The 16,114-nt window shown below is 57.7% G+C and overlaps 2 protein-coding genes and 1 long non-coding RNA gene across 8 annotated transcripts in view; 2 read left to right on the top strand and 1 right to left on the bottom strand.

Annotated features, from left to right (window-relative positions):
* Positions 1–4,385, top strand: part of LOC123369721 — a 22,970-nt gene extending 18,585 nt beyond the window's left edge. The window contains exons 2-5 of one of the 2 annotated variants that reach the window (XR_006579130.1): positions 1,332–1,441; positions 2,646–2,706; positions 3,610–3,687; positions 4,353–4,385. This is a non-coding gene — a long non-coding RNA (uncharacterized LOC123369721). Of the gene's footprint in view, positions 1–1,331; positions 1,442–2,645; positions 2,707–3,609; positions 3,694–4,352 lie in introns of those variants that run through there. The other variant, XR_006579131.1, reaches the window with a different exon arrangement.
* Positions 1–16,114, bottom strand: part of LOC123369703 (maestro heat-like repeat-containing protein family member 7) — a 422,324-nt gene that overhangs the window by 265,655 nt on the left and 140,555 nt on the right. The gene's annotated exons all lie outside the window — the stretch shown is intronic.
* LOC123369707 (inositol 1,4,5-triphosphate receptor associated 2-like) lies at positions 4,384–16,114 on the top strand. The gene is made up of 12 exons (XM_045015633.1): positions 4,384–4,432; positions 6,517–6,592; positions 8,040–8,067; positions 9,543–9,683; positions 10,592–10,723; positions 11,574–11,721; positions 12,512–12,561; positions 13,244–13,294; positions 14,077–14,159; positions 14,280–14,417; positions 14,664–14,777; positions 15,503–16,114. Exons 1-12 carry the CDS (start codon positions 4,423–4,425, stop codon positions 15,660–15,662), a joined length of 1,131 nt encoding a protein of 376 aa, XP_044871568.1. The 5' UTR covers positions 4,384–4,422; the 3' UTR covers positions 15,663–16,114.

Below are 16,114 nucleotides of genomic sequence, written 5' to 3'. Positions count from 1 at the left end.
CACGGGGAAGGGGTGCATTAGGAGCTTGCCTGGTCACAGGCCAGGCTGTCCATGTTGTGGACAGACAGAGGAAGCAGGGCTGTCAGTCTGTCAGCACCAGATCTGCTGATTTGACAAAAAAAATCCTCCAATAATTAAAGCTTTATGATTAAGCTGGAGCCATAAAGTAGACAGGACAGTAGGTAGCTGGGACACACACAAGTGCCTTCTATCAGATGAATCAAAGCCATTAATCCTCTCAACCTCTCTGTAAGAGAAGTATCATTACCCCACCCCCAGGGGAAACTGAGGCACACAGAGGGTAAGCAGCTGAAGGAGGCCACAATTTAAAGGAGCCCAAATTATCCATGGTTGGTGGGGTCTCTAGGACCTTTTTTGGGTAGAGTCTCTGAGGCAGGCAGCTGGCTGGTGATTTCAACAGGGGAATTAAACAGCAGGATGGTGAGAATGGGACCACTGAGGGAAACTCTGGCATCAGAGCAGCGCAGAAATCTCCCTCGTCTCTTTCCCGGCCGAGTCGGTAATGAATTCCTCCCTGAGTACCAGTGTGAAGCCAAACAGCAAAGCAACAGCATCCTGAATCCAAACATCCCCCACCGCCTCCTTCCCCACTGACGCTTCCGTGCTAAGCAGAGGAGCGGGGAGTCATTGCTGGGTGAGACACCGCTTTAAAAGTATCACATTTGAGAGGCATTCTCCCTTCTGCATACAGCAGAGATGTAGCTCTTGTGTAGGCGCCATTTGTCCATAGATCGCAAAGTCCCCTTTGTAAAGGGGGAAACTGAGGCACAGAGCGGAATGTGGCTTGCCCCAGGTCATGCACTAGTTGGTGGGATGCAATCCAGGAGCCTTGCTTTGCAGACCTGTACTTAAATGATTCACCTCCCGCCCCAGATGGACATGGAGCTGCTCTGTTGACCAAGTTATTGGGAGGTTACTGTCTGAATAGGTTGGTTCCATTTATAGGGGTCTGTCTGGAAAAACAAGCAAATGGCTGAGGATTTTTAAAGGGACAAGGGCAGAGCCACTGGCTCTGGGGACTCAGACTGTGTGTGTGTGTGTGTGTGTGTGTGTGTCCCCAGAAGTGTCAAAGCCCAGGAATAGTAGGGTGGGGAATGACACTATAGCAGGGCTTAAAAGGGGCGTGCGCTCTCAAGAGTGGTGTGGGGGGGGCAGTTGTGGAACCAAACTGAGCCGCAGGCACCTGCTGCGGGTTTCTGAAGACGTCAGGCCTGCCCCAGTTGCCATCGGGGACAGTAAGCCATTGGTAAGACAGACCTGCATTAACCTGTTGTTCTAAAATCCTCTACCTGCTTTGTTTCTACTGCTAGGATAAGCAATACGTGGGTTTGAGGAGGCTGCCTGGTCGCTCTGCTCTCCGCTGATCCCAGACTCCTGAAGAGAAGAACTGCAGGTGCTTGAATCCATTTGGACCGGCCGGGTACGTGTGGTTGATACGCAGGGTGCTGTAGCCTGTAGCCCCAGGACCTAGCCTCAGAGTGGGAAAACCCAGGAGAGGCACGAGGGGTACACTCAGGGTGGGGTCACCCACTCCTTCCCTGAGCCAGGAATAAAACCCAGGAGACCCTGGCTCTGCTTGCTAGGCATCACCCTCTGCCATAGCCAGTTCTCGAATCTGTTCCTTGCTCCAACTGCTAAACACCCGTGGCTTGATGAGACTCTGCACTGGGGTCTGAACGTGCCCATGCGAGAGCCTCCTTTGAGCAAATGCCTTTCAGTACCTTTGTCCTTCTCTCTCTCTGGTGATGAGGGATGGGTGGGTAAGGCAAGGCAGCGTGGTATGTGTATGACTTCCCTCCGGGGCCTAGAGATTGTCTATTATACCAGGTTGGCAGCCTCGCAATGGCAGGTATGCTGAGCAGTACCTGTGCGAGAGACAGAGACTCTCTCCTGTGTGTTTGAACATCAGTCTGCACAGCTTATCAACTCCTTTGGGCTCTTCGCCTCCTTGCCCCAGGGCAGTGAGGCCTCTGTCTAGGAAGTAAGAACCTACCTGGGGGGAGATGCCGGCAGTGTGGCAGCTTTCCCATTAGATGGCACTCTTGCTCCATCATCAGCTGGGTTGTTTTCATGCCTCCAGGAAGGGCACTGGCTCTTAAGTAGCCAGGGGATGCTAGGTCCCTTTGGCAGCTGGGTGAAAAGTGATGAATGCGAACGTCGCCCCGGGCCGGTGACTCATTCCTTTTTGGAAATGGCTTTGGAGAGCGTCTCTGTGCTCAGCTCAGCGGGGAGGGAGGGGTCATAAGCAAGGAGTCCGCGGCATCGGCTGGCTTGCACCTGCTGCAGCGGGCGTGAAAGGATGACATCGAAAGGGTAAGGACTGCAGAGCACATGCCAGGCGAATGGTGTCAGCGGAGTGGGCTGGAGAGGGGTTGGCCTCAGGCTTGCTGAGAGGTGGAGGATCCAAGAGGACTGTCTCTCCCCACCACCACCCCCATGGCATAGTGCTGCAGAATCAGGTTCATGATGGGGATGCCTTCTGCCTGCCTCTGGGCATAGGTCTGTGCGGTAAGTTGGGTCCAGGGAAGGGCAGCTGTGGGGAGAATCCATCACTGGCCTTTTAAGGGCTTTTTGCGGCTGGTGGAGTGTCTTGCTCGTTAACCTGGACACCCACTTCCTTTCAGTGAAGAGCAACTGAGGCAGCAGCGGCAGAGCTGGCCAGACTTGCGCAACCTTCACATGCAGGTAAGAGGTTGGCAGCAGGGGTTTGCAGCCTGTGCTGGGGAGAAGCAGAGAGCTGTTACGCTTTTCCTGCCACACCCCGCTGGGTCTGCCAAGCATGAGCTGCTGCCGCATTCTGGGTGCCCCCTGGCTCAGTAGGAGGCTGGTCGGCGCAGACCCAGCGACCTGCCATGCCCTTGGTTTTGGCAGGCTGGGTGTTTAATCCAGAAGGACGATTGGGCCTCTCTGTGCTCCTAAGCCATTCCCATTGGCCCCATCAGCTGTTTTCCGTGACTCTGCCCTTGTAGTTCACATCTCTCCTCCCCAGTAGGGGGCACTGTGGTACACCAGCCTTGCCTTGCGAACAACGGGCACTCCAGGTAGCTCATCTCTGCTCTCGCCAGCAGGGGGCAGTATAGTTGGCTTGTTCACCAGAGATTGTTTTATTCCAATGGCATCTGAATAGCCTAAAACCCAGCTAGTTTGTATAGTGATGTTTGTCTCCGAGTTGGACCTGAATTTGGGAGGAGGGTGGGGGGTTTAGTCTCCTTCCCTCCTGCCATGGTCAGGTTGGACACCTGGTGCAACTTGAGGTGAGTGCCACCGAGCCCCATGATGAGCCGGGTTAACTCCCATCGCTCGCTCTCTCATAACACCAGTCAATACTTCTGACTAATGCACCCGCTCTGGAATTCTCCAGCCACCTTCACCTCAAAGGATCCCAAAGCACAGGAGTGTTTATTTCTGTCCGGGGATCGCTCTCCCCCGGCAACATGAAGCCTGTGCGTTACTGAGGCTCTTCATTGCCTTGCTGGTTTCTGGGGTTGGGTTTAGTAGGCAACGCGCCGCACGTGTTTCTCTGCTCTACCCCGGGTAGAAGTGAACTCCCTCACGTTCTCATGGGCCTGGCTTCTGCCTTCTCTCTAGGAACAAATGAGCCATTCCCAGGAAGGCTCTGGAAGGTTTTCGGCTGCGAGAAGGCAGAGCACAGAGCATACAGATGAGGTGAGAGAGGGGTGGTGGGGGGGTATGAATTCCCCCCCCCCCCTTGGAAGGGATTTCACTCACCTACCCAATGTATGCTCCCCTGCCCCCATTGACTTTAGGCCAAATCCTGCTCCCTGCTAAAACAGATGCATAATGGGATTCCTTCCTTATGTGGAAAGGTGCAAGTGCTCTGCTCGCCAGTAGCCCTGCCCCATTCTCTGCTGCCCTTTCTTTGGCAGAGCCTGGTGCTGGAATAACCAGGAGCTTTGCTGCCCTGCTCCCTCCAGCGCCACCTCCGGGCTACTCCGCTCTGAGACCATGCATCTGCCACGCTCCCTCCAGCGCCACCTCCGGGCTACTCCGCTCTGAGACCATGCATCTGCCACGCTCCCTCCAGCGCCACCTCCGGGCTACTCCGCTCTGAGACCATGTATCTGCCACGCTCCCTCCAGCGCCACCTCCGGGCTACTCCGCTCTGAGACCATGCATCTGCCACGCTCCCTCCAGCGCCGCCTCCTGGGAGTAGCTGGCAGCCTCCTCAGCTGTGTGCCCCTCACGTGGCCTCCTGAGACGTGGCCTCGCTGCCCCAGCTTGCTCACTTGCAGCCTCCCCTGCGGGTGTGGGGCTGGAGGCCAGGTTACTCCTCGGCCCATGGTGTTAAGGGGCGTTTTCCTGCTCCCCAGGAGCGAGGCCAGGTGGCTGGATCTAGGAGAAGGGAGCTGAGCGTGCAGTTTGGGGACAGCGGTGAGAGTGATGAAGGTTGGTGAGTGAGTCTCAGTCTTTGCTGCTGCCATTCCCCTCCCCTCGCAGAGCCCTGTCTGCTTTCTGTCCTTTCGTCTCCCTCCTTGATCCTTTTCCCCCCTCTGTCTTCTGATTTCTCCCCTCCTTCCCCCCTTCACTCTTTTCTCTTTCCTTTCTCTCTCTGTTCTCCTCCCCCTTTCCTGGGCCACTGGGTCCCATTCCTTTCCGTGCCCTGCAGAGCTTGGGGTGCCAATGGGGCAGGTGCCCATGTGCTGCAGGCTGCTGGGAACGCCCGCTGCACTCGGCTGTGACATGAAGGGTCTGAACTTCGTTACATTCCTTCTTAGCCAGCGTGGAACCTGGCCTGGACCCTCTCCCCTCCGTCCGACATCCCCCCCCCACCTCCCTCTTTAAGGCAGGGGGTGGATTAATCCACAGCTCCCACCCAGTGAAGGACCACCCTCTGCCCAATAACTCTCCCCTTTGCCCACCCAGTTTTCTGTGCTTGGAACAGATGTGGGTGTTTAAAGGTGTCTCTTGGGGCATGGATTGAACCCCTCTGAGCCGGAAGAGCGGGTTGAGTTTCCAAGGTGTCCCAAACCACACCATTCTGGCCCCACCCCGGCATTCATGGGGCTTTTGACCAAGCTACCTGCCTGGATTCTTGAATTCCTTCCTTGGGGGTCAATCCTGCCAGGCCTTTGTTGCTTTCTCCCTGCATCCCCTCTGGGTCCTGGGTACATACGCACGTGAAAGAAAATCATCTCATGCGGCGTTTCCAAGCATGGTGGGACCCGAGGCTGTGTCATCAGAGGCTCTCTGCTCCCTGGTCCGGAGCGAGGCCTCTGCACACAGTGCCTGATATAGCATGATCCTAACTGGATTAGGATTAGCACCAGTTGTTGGGTGGGATAATCTTTGGGTAAGAAGAGATCAGATGTGAGAGGGGCCACACAGGGGGAACTCAGAGTCCAGACAAAGCTTGGGAAAGGAGTCTCACACTTAGGGATAGTTTCAGTGAGGAGGACAGGCTATGCCCCCAACTGCCAGCACCCCTTCTCCCTCCGCCACAATGGGGCCATCCCCCAGATCCAGAAAGCCCCCTGGACCCGGAGGGAGGGAGGGAGGTGGGATCAGTTGGCTGGAGGATCCTGTTGCCTTGAGAAGAAGGGGAATGGGCTATGGAAGAGAGTCAGAGGAGAGGAGCTTCGACAAGCTTTGGAGGGGGTATTACTTGTCTGAATGGGGCATCCTGGGCTTGGGGCCCGCCCTTGTGTGGGAGCCAATGTGCACCATGGTCTCGGAGCTCTTGGCTGTGACATCTCACCAGCTGTTAGCCAGTGGCCGGGCCATTGAGGGGTGGAAGCCCAGCGTGACCCTCACCAAGGGAGGGTGGAATCTGTCCCAGTGTTGTGAACGGATGGACCCTTCTCCATCCGCCGCTGAGTAATTTGCTACCTGGGGCTGCTTTGCAATTTAGGATACTTCCACGGCCTCCGTTACCATAGCATCTCCGCTGAGGCAGGGCTTTTGTCCCATTGTTACCATAGCATCAGAGCACCTCCGTCTTTATCCCCATGGTGGGGCAGGGCAGGGCTGTTATCCCCATGGTACAGATGGGGGAACTGATGCACTGAGAGGCTAAACGACAAATCCAGGGCCAGATGGGGAGTCGGTGGTAGAGCAGGGAACTGAACCTGGGTCTCTTGAGTCCCAGGCCAGTGCCTAAACTACTGTGGTCCTTAGGGTCTGTCCATGCTGCAGTGGGGGGTGGGGAGATAAGTGCAGCCTGTGCAGACATGCTAGAGCAAGCACTACTCTAGCCGGCATGAATACCAGTAGCAGTGAGGCTGTGGTAGTGTGGGCTTTGATGCAGGCTGGCTGCCCCTGGAATTACCCAGCATCCAGGGTAGGCTGGTACATCCTGCGCTGAAGCCCTGGCTGCCGCGGTCTCACTACTCCGGCACCCAAGCTCTGGTCACGTCCCCTGATTGCAGCGTGCACAGACACTGAGTGACCTGGTCCCATAGAGACCGCCAGGGAGTTACTGTTTCTCCTCCCTCCTGTCGTGCTCTCTGGGTTAACTGTGGCCCTTTTCCTCCCCAGATCCTGACCCTCCCGAGGACCCGCTGCTGAACTCTCTGCCTGAGCTCTCGGTGCTGGAGCGGCTGGGCCTGCACAGGTAGGACTCCTGCCCTTCCTCCTCCTCTGGGGTTAAAGTCTGCTGCGTGCCCAGGACACTGGAAGGTTTCAAGCTGTAGGTGAAGGCAACAGCGAGCTGGTGGCTGGGTGGGTCTTGTGCAGGCGGCCATACGACTAGCCAAGGTGACTATGGGGTACACATCCTTTCACCTCTGGGTTGCTGGTTCAAATCCAGCGCAGGGACCCCCTTCTCCTCCCGCAGCAGATGGGAGTTGCTCATATCCCACAGGAGGCAGAATCAGGCCCTGGGTTGGCTATGACTGAGCAGTCCCCATTTCAGGGCAGTTTGGCCCTGGGGCAAGATGTTTCCAGCAGACAGGTTCCCACGATGGGCATGAATTGCAGGAGGTGGCTGGCTGGTCTCTTTCAGAGGGTTTTCAACTCGTTCTAGTTGGAATGAAACCCAAACCTTTGGAGCCCTCTTGTGGAGACAGGATTGTGCCAGGGGTGAGGTGCGTCCGCATCAGTCCCTTTATAGCTTGCTGGATACAGCCCTGGCCAGGGATGGGGGGGGACCCAGGTTCAGGTCCCTGCAGTGCCTGATTGAGTTCTTCCCAGACGGCTCCAAATCAGGCAGCGCTGGCATGTGAACGTGACCTTGCAGGCAGGGCCGGCTCCAGGCACCAGCCCAGCAAGCAGGTGCTTGGGGCGGCCACAGGGAAGGGGTGGCATGTCGGGCTCTTGGGCAGCAATTCAGCGCCGGGTCCCTCGGTCCCTCTCGGAGTGAAGGACCAGCCGCTGAATTGCCGCTGAAGATTGAAGCGGCGGCGGTAGAGCTCCCGCAGCTTGCGATCATGGCTTATTTTCTGCTTGGGGCGGCAAAAACCCTGGAACCAGCCCTGCTTGCAGGCTGGGGTCCTAACCGCACAGCTATAATGTCAACCACTCTCTGTTCCTCTTTCCCAGTCCCCAAAAACCTTCCTGAGGATACACAACTGATGCATCTCCGCGATACGACACTGAGGTGCAAATGTCCCAGCCAGCTCTGCTCCTGCCCCAACACTCAGCAGAGAGGCCAAGGAAAGAGTCCTCCCTCAGCCCTAGAAGGGGGTCCCTCCAGGGCAAGTCTGGCCACCCACTGGTGGGCCTGGGGACGCTTTCCTGACTGGCGCTTGCTGTGTGTGTAAACGCAGGACTTCTGTCAAGCCAGCCCCTGACCTGTGTATCCTGAACCACGCCCAGCTCCCCTGAGTGCGCCTGGTTCTACTCACTCCTGGGCTGCGCTAGACTCTCTGGGGACACAGGGTGCATAGGGCTCATTGGCAAACCATGCCCCAGAGGAAAAGAGCACGTCTGGGAACTGCCCTCCACCTGCTGGGCACTGCCAGGCCATGGGCGCTGACTGGGTGTTAGGATGTAAATGCTGGGTGTTACTCGTCACTGAGTCACCTGTATCACTGACGGCCATGTGTGCTCTTCCTTTGCAGAGTGGCTTTAACCGAGCAGGACGTGGAGGTAAGCTCTGCCCTTCAGCCGATCAGCCATGGCAATGAGAGACCGATGCACCCGAGGACTGTCCCCTCTAGCCGCGTGTAGGGGCTTTCATCACCCGGGCTGCCTCGTGCATCCCCCCTCCAACCCAGACTGTGTGGTGCATTCTCATGAGGCCAATGGCGACAGTGAATGGGTTAAACCAGGGTCCCCGTGTGCTGCGTGAAATAGAGTTACAGCCTGGAACAGCCCCCTTGGGTCAGTGCCAGCATTCGGGACATCAGGCCGGTATAGGAGGCCACTGGCCAGAGTGGTGCTGAAGTTTAGCAATGCTCACCTCTAGGTCACAGGTCAAATCCAGCAGTGACCAGAATTGGTTATTACGGCCATTTGAAGGCTGTTGGAGTTGCGCTGATCCAGGAAACCCCATTTTTTGCAGGCTCACCAATTCACAATCTCAGTAGACACACCAAGGGTTGGGTGGTCTATATTTTACAGACGGGGAAAGTGAGGCACAAGAGGGGAAGCAACCTGCCCAGGGTCCCAGAGCCAGGAACAGAACCTAGAGTTCCTGACTCGCCGTCTTGGCCCAAAACCACAAGCTCATTCTTTCTCCTTTTGTTCTTACCTGAATTCCCCTAGCCGTTCAACCACAGACAGAAATGCTTCACTTCCCCTCCTCCAAACAGTGGCCTTGACGCACACATTTAAACTACTGCTGAGTTCCAGCCCCGAGCTGGCTGCATTTTAGTCCTAAATGAAGTGATCCTTCTGTGCACGCGGACAGTACTTGGTAATGCTATCAAGTGCTCTGAGCCTTGCAAAAGGCACCACTAAATTAGTAGACGAGGAAGATCCCTGTCTCCTGAGTGCCAGGGCAGTCTGGGGCTTTGCTTCCCAGTTGGCAGCTGCTCAGGTCCCGGTTAATGAGGATGAGTGTCTCTCTGGCTTGTGCTCTCTGCAGGGGAGGAGCTGCCAGCTCCAGCAGGGCTTCCAGTGCTCAGCAGCTAGCTCAGAGGACCTCCCCCTGCCCGTTAGACCTTAGAAGACCACACTTCCAGCAATGCACACGCGGTCCAGGATCCCAGCTGTGTGAGCAGTCCTAGCTGCACTGATGTGCTGGTTAAAGGGCCCCATTCCCCTCTCCCTTTACCCCAGTGTAAACCCACCATTGTGAGACTAAAGTCGGGCACATGTAGAACAGAGTGGGCTGTGCTTCCCGTTGCCAGCTGGAGCAGAGCAGGAGGGGTGAGCGCTGAGGGGTGGAGCTGTCCAGGAGGAGTCGGTGGGATTGAGGGACGCACCCGGAAACGGGCTGGGGTGAAATGGGAGAAGCGGCTTCCCCTCGTTCTACCAAAGGAATCCAACCAAACCTATTCCCTGTGCCCAGAAACACCTGCCCAGCTCTGCCCCGCTCCTGGTCACAGATGGTGTCCCTGTCTTTTGTGGACGTGGATCAGAGATGACCTCTGATCCCTGCCCTGTTCTCCCCTCTGTAGGCAGCGTTCACGCACTTAGCACTGGCCTTCCGCTGTGACATGTTCACCCTGCGGCGGCGGGTGCAGGTGGAGGAGCGGGTGCGGGACGTGGCAGAGGAGAACATTCAGCAGGAGCTGGAGGAGTGCCGGGCAGCGCTGCAGGTCAGTGGGGCTGGGTTCCAGGCACCTTCCTGGGCAGGGTGATCCTGGCTGCATGTGCCCCATGGACAGCCCGGAGCTCGATTTTGATCTGATCCCAGCCCTGTTGAACAGTCTCCCAAGTGGGGAGCAGGTGAGGTCACTCATTGCCCCGCAGGTGCTGATGACGCAGATTCTCTTGGCAATTTTAAGGCTCCCCCTGGGGGGTGTTTCTTTCACTGGGAGAGGTGCTGACTCCTGCATGGCCATCACTGTCTTGTCCTGCACTCCGGATCGCCCTGGCTTCAGATGTGGCCGCTAGTGCGTTCCAGGGCAGAGGGAGTCATCTCCGGCGTGGGGAGTTGGCTGGCTCATGCCACTGGCAATGGGATCCCAAGCCTTTCGCTTCAAGGCTGTTGGTTCGAATCCCGCCTCGCCCAATGCCAAGCGCAGTTCACTGGCTCTTTGGCGGACGGTGTGCGATTTAGCCTGTGGATCCCAGCTCAGTTTCTACTGGCAAGTTGTCCGCATCCTAGCACCTTCCTTCAACATTGGCAACTTCAGCAGAGAGGCTTGAACGCTGCCACCCGAGGACGTCCCGCTGGGGCAGGTTCTCAGCTGCTGTGAATTGTTGAGCTTCCACTGCAGCTGTGGTGACTCCCGCTGGCCTTAGCAGTGATCTGGCTCAGTGGCAGGAGCTGGTCCTGCTGCTGCCCGGGCTGTCCTGTTCCATGGATAGGGGACATGAGGCTCTCCTCTGGCCGCATCCACCAGCACTGGATGAACAGCTGGGCTGTTGGTGCGGAACTGGCTGGACGTGGTGTCCTAGCCTGGCTGGGGCATCTCCTGGGCTGCCGCTATTCTAGTCCAGCGAGGGAGGGGCCTGGTTCCTGTGCAGATCATGCAGAGCTGCTGTTGGTTCCCCCCCACAGAGGCTGAGCCTGTCCTGCGTCGACCCCAAGCGCAAGGAGCTGGTCGGGCAGTTGCAGCAAAGCCTGACGGTGCTGGCGGGGTCTGTTGAGCGGGCGACGAGCGCGGCAGAGAAGCTGGGGGCCGTCCATCAGGTGGGTCCAGCAGCTCCAAGAGCCCAGGGTGGAAGGGTGTCCAGGCAGCTCCCCCAGCCCAGTAGTGGAAGCCCCATCGATGGAGAGCGTGGTACAGGGGACCAAGGCTGCATTGACCCCCGGGAGCAGGGAGGTTCAGCGCCACGAGGCCAACCCAGAGCACTCACATGCTGAGCTCTACAGAACCTGCTCTTGGGCTGGCTCCACGGACCCTGGTCCCCACCCTCCTCAGCTAGCCGGCAGATCCACCCCTAGGCTAGCCGGCATTAGTGACAGCTCTTCTCCTAGACTGGCCAGCCCGGGGGCAGATGCTAACCAGGTACCAGCTGGCCTGTTACCTCGCATCCTCCTGGCTCCTGCCCCAGCTCCCACCTCGCTTTGTCTTCCTGCTGCTCACTCCTGGGTCCCAGATCCTCCTCGTGCCTGAATCCAGCGGGCCAGGGTAATGGAATCCTGCCTTCCTCTGCCCCTGGCTGTTGGGGAAGCAGGAAGGGGCTAATCTGAACATCAGCTGGCCCACGGGAAGCACTTGGGAGTCCTCAAGATGACGATGCAGCGGTGGATGCTCACGTTCAAGGAGCCGGGGATGGGGAGTGCCAAGGGGAGAAGGAAGCCCCTGGGAGGCCTTCGGGCTGTTTGAACAGCACTGCTTTGGGCTCTGTTGGTTGGCTAACAGGTCTGCTCTCATTAAAGTCTGTGCCCTTACGCCATGGTGATGGGCATGGTCTAAGAACCTGAATAGAACCAAAAGGGGTGGCTGCTGCCCCGGTCTCCCTGGGGAGGTTGGCTCAGGCTTTGTAGCACTGGCTCTGCCTGGCGGCCTGATCCTGCTCTCCCCTCTCTGCCCCAGGAGGCGCGGATGAGCCGGGCGGCAGAGGTGATGGTGCAGCATGTGGAGAACCTGAAGAGGCATCACTTGCGGGAGCACACGGAGCTGGAGGAAATGAAGCGGCTGATCCAGCAGAACTCCCGCAACCGGCAGCTGGCTGAGAACAGGGGTGCGGTGGGCATAGGTGCCGGGAAGGGAGCATTGCCTAATGGTTAAAGCGCAAGGCTGGACATACGGACTCCTGGGTTCTGTTCCTGGCACTGCCACTGACTCAGTGTGTGGCCTTGGTCGGGTCACTTGGTCCCCAACAGCCTGTGTGGTCTGAGTCCATTTCAGCCAAGGGAGGCACATGCTAGAGTCATTTGCCCCCCCACCCCCTTGCACCAGGAGTCCACCTGGTCCCTGGCATCCACCTGCCGCTGGTGACAGCTGTTGGCTGCAGTCACAGGGCCGGATGCCTAAATCACAGAAGGGTCCTATCGCGGGGCCTAACTTTGACCTCCAGCTCTGAGTGCCTGCGAGTCCCCAATCCTGGCCGCAGCAGGCAGGCAGGTAGCACAGCTGGGAATGCAGCAGCATGTGGGGTCAGTGCTACAGGCCTCGTGGCCCAGAGGCAGGGGGTGCGATGCAGCTGCTGTCTCCTCCTCCACTTCCACTCCCCAGGCCCTTGTGTGGGAGGCTCTCGGATTCCCTGGCTGAGCAGCTCTCTGCCTTGCGAGTTACCAAACGGACCTTTGGGACAACAGCCTGATGTCTGTCCCTGCTCCGTCCACATTGAGCTTCTCCGCTGGGCAATAAGCCACTGGGGAGGCGGCAAGTCTACAGAGCTCAGGAGGAGAGCGGGGCACTGAGCAGGCCTGGGTGGTTGGTATGTGGGTGGGAAGATGGAGCTAGTTGCCCAAGGCGTGAGAAGCTATCAGGCCACCTCTGGAGCCACCCCCACCCCTTTGTCTCCATAGATGAAGGTGAGCAGAGACTGAAACCGCCCCTGATGCGAACGTTCCAGCAGGTAACGAGTGCCCCTGTCCCCAGCCTCTGTCCCAGCCCCCTGCCCACCGCTCCATGGCCGCGTCTCAGGCAGGGCTGTCCAGCTCCAGTATCCAGAGTGAGAGGCAGAGACTTGGCTAGAAGGACGTGGTTCTCTGGCAGCAGTTTGAACATAACAGCGATTTTCCCCTGCAGCTCGAGGTTGGGGGTGGGGGTGGTGGTGGTGACAGGCACTGGGCCAGGCTCAGGCTGGATGGCAGCTTCCATGGGTTAGTGTAGGGAGGTAGAGTAGGGCAATTACAAAGCCTTTCCTGAGGTTGTAGGTGTGGGGGATGGTCATGGGCCTCTGCCTGGCCTTTGATCTTCTCTTGGGGGTAGGGCAAGCTTTGCCCTTGCAGCTGAAAATCCAAGGCCCATTAGTGGCCCCACAGTGAGCCCAGAGGAGGGTTGGCCTGGACCGACTCTTGCACCCCCAGCATCAGGGATGGTACGGGTGACATCCCCCTCCCGCCCAATAATGCAGTGCCACTCCCGCTGGCAAGCAGGGGGGAGTTAAGGAGAGGGTGGCCGGGGGACAAGGCTGGCAGGACCCTTGAGTGGGAGCTGTGCCCTATGGGGGAGTTAGCGCCCCTGGTCCATTTGGCTGCCTGGAGCAGAACAAGGGGGACTCGGCACTAACTGAGCTTCCCCTCCCTCCATCCCAGGCATCGGCACGTCGGAGAATCAGCATCGCAGTCATTCCCAAACAGCTCACGGTAAGGAATCCCGCTGCACGCCGGCTGGGGCAAAGCCGTGCATGCAGGGGCGGCTCTAGAAATTCCACCGCCCCAAGCAGAAGTGCCTGCGGACGGTCCCGTGGTCCCACGGCTCCGGTGGAGCATCCGCAGTCATGCCTGTGGCAGGTCCGCTCATCCCAGGGCTCCAGTGGACCTCCCGCGGGCATGACTGCGGAAGGTCCGCCGGAGCCAAATGCCGCCCTGCCAGGACAATGCCGCCCCACGCGCCTGCTTGGCACGCTGGGGTCTGGAGCCGGCCCTGCGTGCATGGGATCGTGCCTGCTCAACTTGTACTTCTGGGCACTGTCACATCACAGGCCAGCACAGAGGGATAACGTGTGATCATTAACAACAGATGTAGGGACATGCGGGGAGGCCAGAGCCCTCCACTCTCATACATGGGCAGAGGCTGGTCAGCCCAGGGTGTCACTGGATCCCCACTCCTCCCCAGGGAAACCTGCTGCCTCCAGGAGGACTCCACCGATGGATACTGTACCATCAGCCCACTGCATGCTTGTTCATGAACGCTCAGACTGGACAAGCTCGCAGGCTCACTGCCACGTACTGTCACGCAGCCCACGTGCTCCTCCCTGACACTCCCACACGTACACACAGACACCAGTTGTATTGGCATGTCACACAGCTATGCGTTCCTGCCTGGCCACTCCCACCCGCCCCTCCTAGACACCCAGTGCATGCATAGCTCTGGGCTCCTCTCCTGTTCTGGTTCGCTCACGCTGTCCTTTGGGTTTTGTCTGCAGCTGTTTCCCAGCCCCGAAAGTGGGCGAGCGCCGGAGGGGGAGGCACCCAAGGTGACGTGGGAGAGCAGTCCTAGCACCGAGAGGTAACGTGTGATCGTTAACAATAGATGTAGGGACATGCGGGGAGGCCAGAGCCCTCCACTCTCACACACTGGCAGAGGCTGGTCAGCCCAGGGCGTCACTGGATCACCTCTCCTCCCCAGGGAAACCTGCTGCCTCCAGGAGGACTCCACCGATGGATACTTCATCCTGCGCTCAGACTCCTCCAACTCCTTGCACCGAAGCCATCCACAGGCAGACAGAACTGAGTGTGAGGGGGACAGAGGCCGCTACGCAGAAGGGTAAGGGTGTGTTAAGTGCTCCGTCAGACCAGATCCCTCCTGGGGTCAGGAGGGAGCTCTTGCCCTGATGGGGCTGTGCCACACACCTCAATGTGCTCTGGGCTTCAGTTTTCCTCTGAAGTTTTCCATCTGATGTCAGTGGAGGCCAGAGAGGGTATCCTGCACTGGATGGACCACTGGCCTCTGAGGCTGGGGGAGGGGCAGGGACACTCGTGGTAACACATCCCTGCTGCGTTTCCTCCCCAGGAGCGAGCCGGAGCTGTGGAGAAGGGGAAGCACCAGCAAGCCCATGAAAGAGGAACCTGATGGGGCATCAGACAGCGGCGGGCTGACGGAGGAGCTGGAGCAGCTTAGTCAGAGGTGAGCTAATGCCATCTCAGACCCACATAGTGCCGAGCCCCTCCCCTTGGCCTCCAGAGCCCTTCCCCCATGACGTACTGTCGGGCTGTATACAGATGTATACAGAGACGTACTGTATACAGAGAAATTCCTGCATGTGCATGACGTACTGTATACAGAGAAATTCCTGCATGTGCATGACGTACTGTATACAGAGAAATTCCTGCATGGATGTGCATCTCTGACCACAGGAGATGCTTTGCATTTCAAACATTTGAGAGAGAGAGAAAAGAAGAAATTAAAGGGATGCAGATGACAGCCTGAAATCTAGTCAGTTTCAAAAACAGAATTAAAAGCAGTGTCAGGTCCTATCCTAGCCCCTCCATCCCTTTTGACAATTGGGCCCTTGTACAGTTGTCTTGTCATATTCCTTAAAATCTTGTTCTCTTGGTGCTGTGAGACCCACACCAACTGCTAAGGGAAACGGCACAACTGACTTCACAGCAGGTCCTGTACAGGTCAGAAGAACAGGCGAAAAGAACTTCTTCCAATATCTTTCATATACCGTAAGCTTAGGTGTACTTCTATAGGAGGAGCAAGACAGGCATGTGGTCTATTTAAATACCAGCTGGAAGTAACCCCTGCTTTTGTACCCTGTGGCCGGCTGCTTGGTGTTCCGGGGGGTGAAGTCTATCCATCTGCTCTGCGCCTTGGGATGATAAATGTTCTAATCTCATTCTTGGCAGGTCCCTAGCATCTGAGAAAGAGATCCCCCGGCCGTGGGTCTTTCTGCCCCAGTACTACTGGCTTTTTCTGTGGCTGCTTTTCCTGGGCCTCACCTGCCTGGTTCTGATGCGGATTCTGGAGCTGCAGAAACAGCAGCCAGCACCAACCCTCAACTCCTAGCATGAAAGAGGACTCAGCCTGAGAAACACAACGTGCCACCCCAGGCTTACTTTTAAAAAATAAAATAATAAAAACCGGAGGGGGAAAAAGGGGTTTAGATGTTTGGGGAAACACAAACCTCCCTCCTAGAAGCCCCAAGGTGGCTGCAGGAGGCTCTGTGCTGTGAAAGGAGCTGTGGGTGCCCTGAGGTGCGATGGGGCTATTGCCCTAACTTGTACCTATGCGAGCGGGGCTCAGCAATAGCAGATTGTCCCTTGTCAGCCTAATCTTGGTCTGGTGCAAGGATCCCTTGTACTAGGATGGGGAAAGGGCATGCGTGATAGCGGAGGGGTGGGAGGCTGGGGGTGCCTCCACCAACTCCTTTCCTCCTCTCCTTGCCCTTCTTGCATAGCTGCGGGCACTGCTGCCTCCTTCAGCGCACCTCCCCCTGGGCAAAGAGCCAGGGGCCCAAG

Source organism: Mauremys mutica, chromosome 4 (genome assembly GCF_020497125.1).
Source record: "Mauremys mutica isolate MM-2020 ecotype Southern chromosome 4, ASM2049712v1, whole genome shotgun sequence".
Lineage (NCBI taxonomy): Eukaryota > Metazoa > Chordata > Testudines > Geoemydidae > Mauremys > Mauremys mutica.
This window is presented reverse-complemented; position numbering and strand designations above follow the sequence as displayed.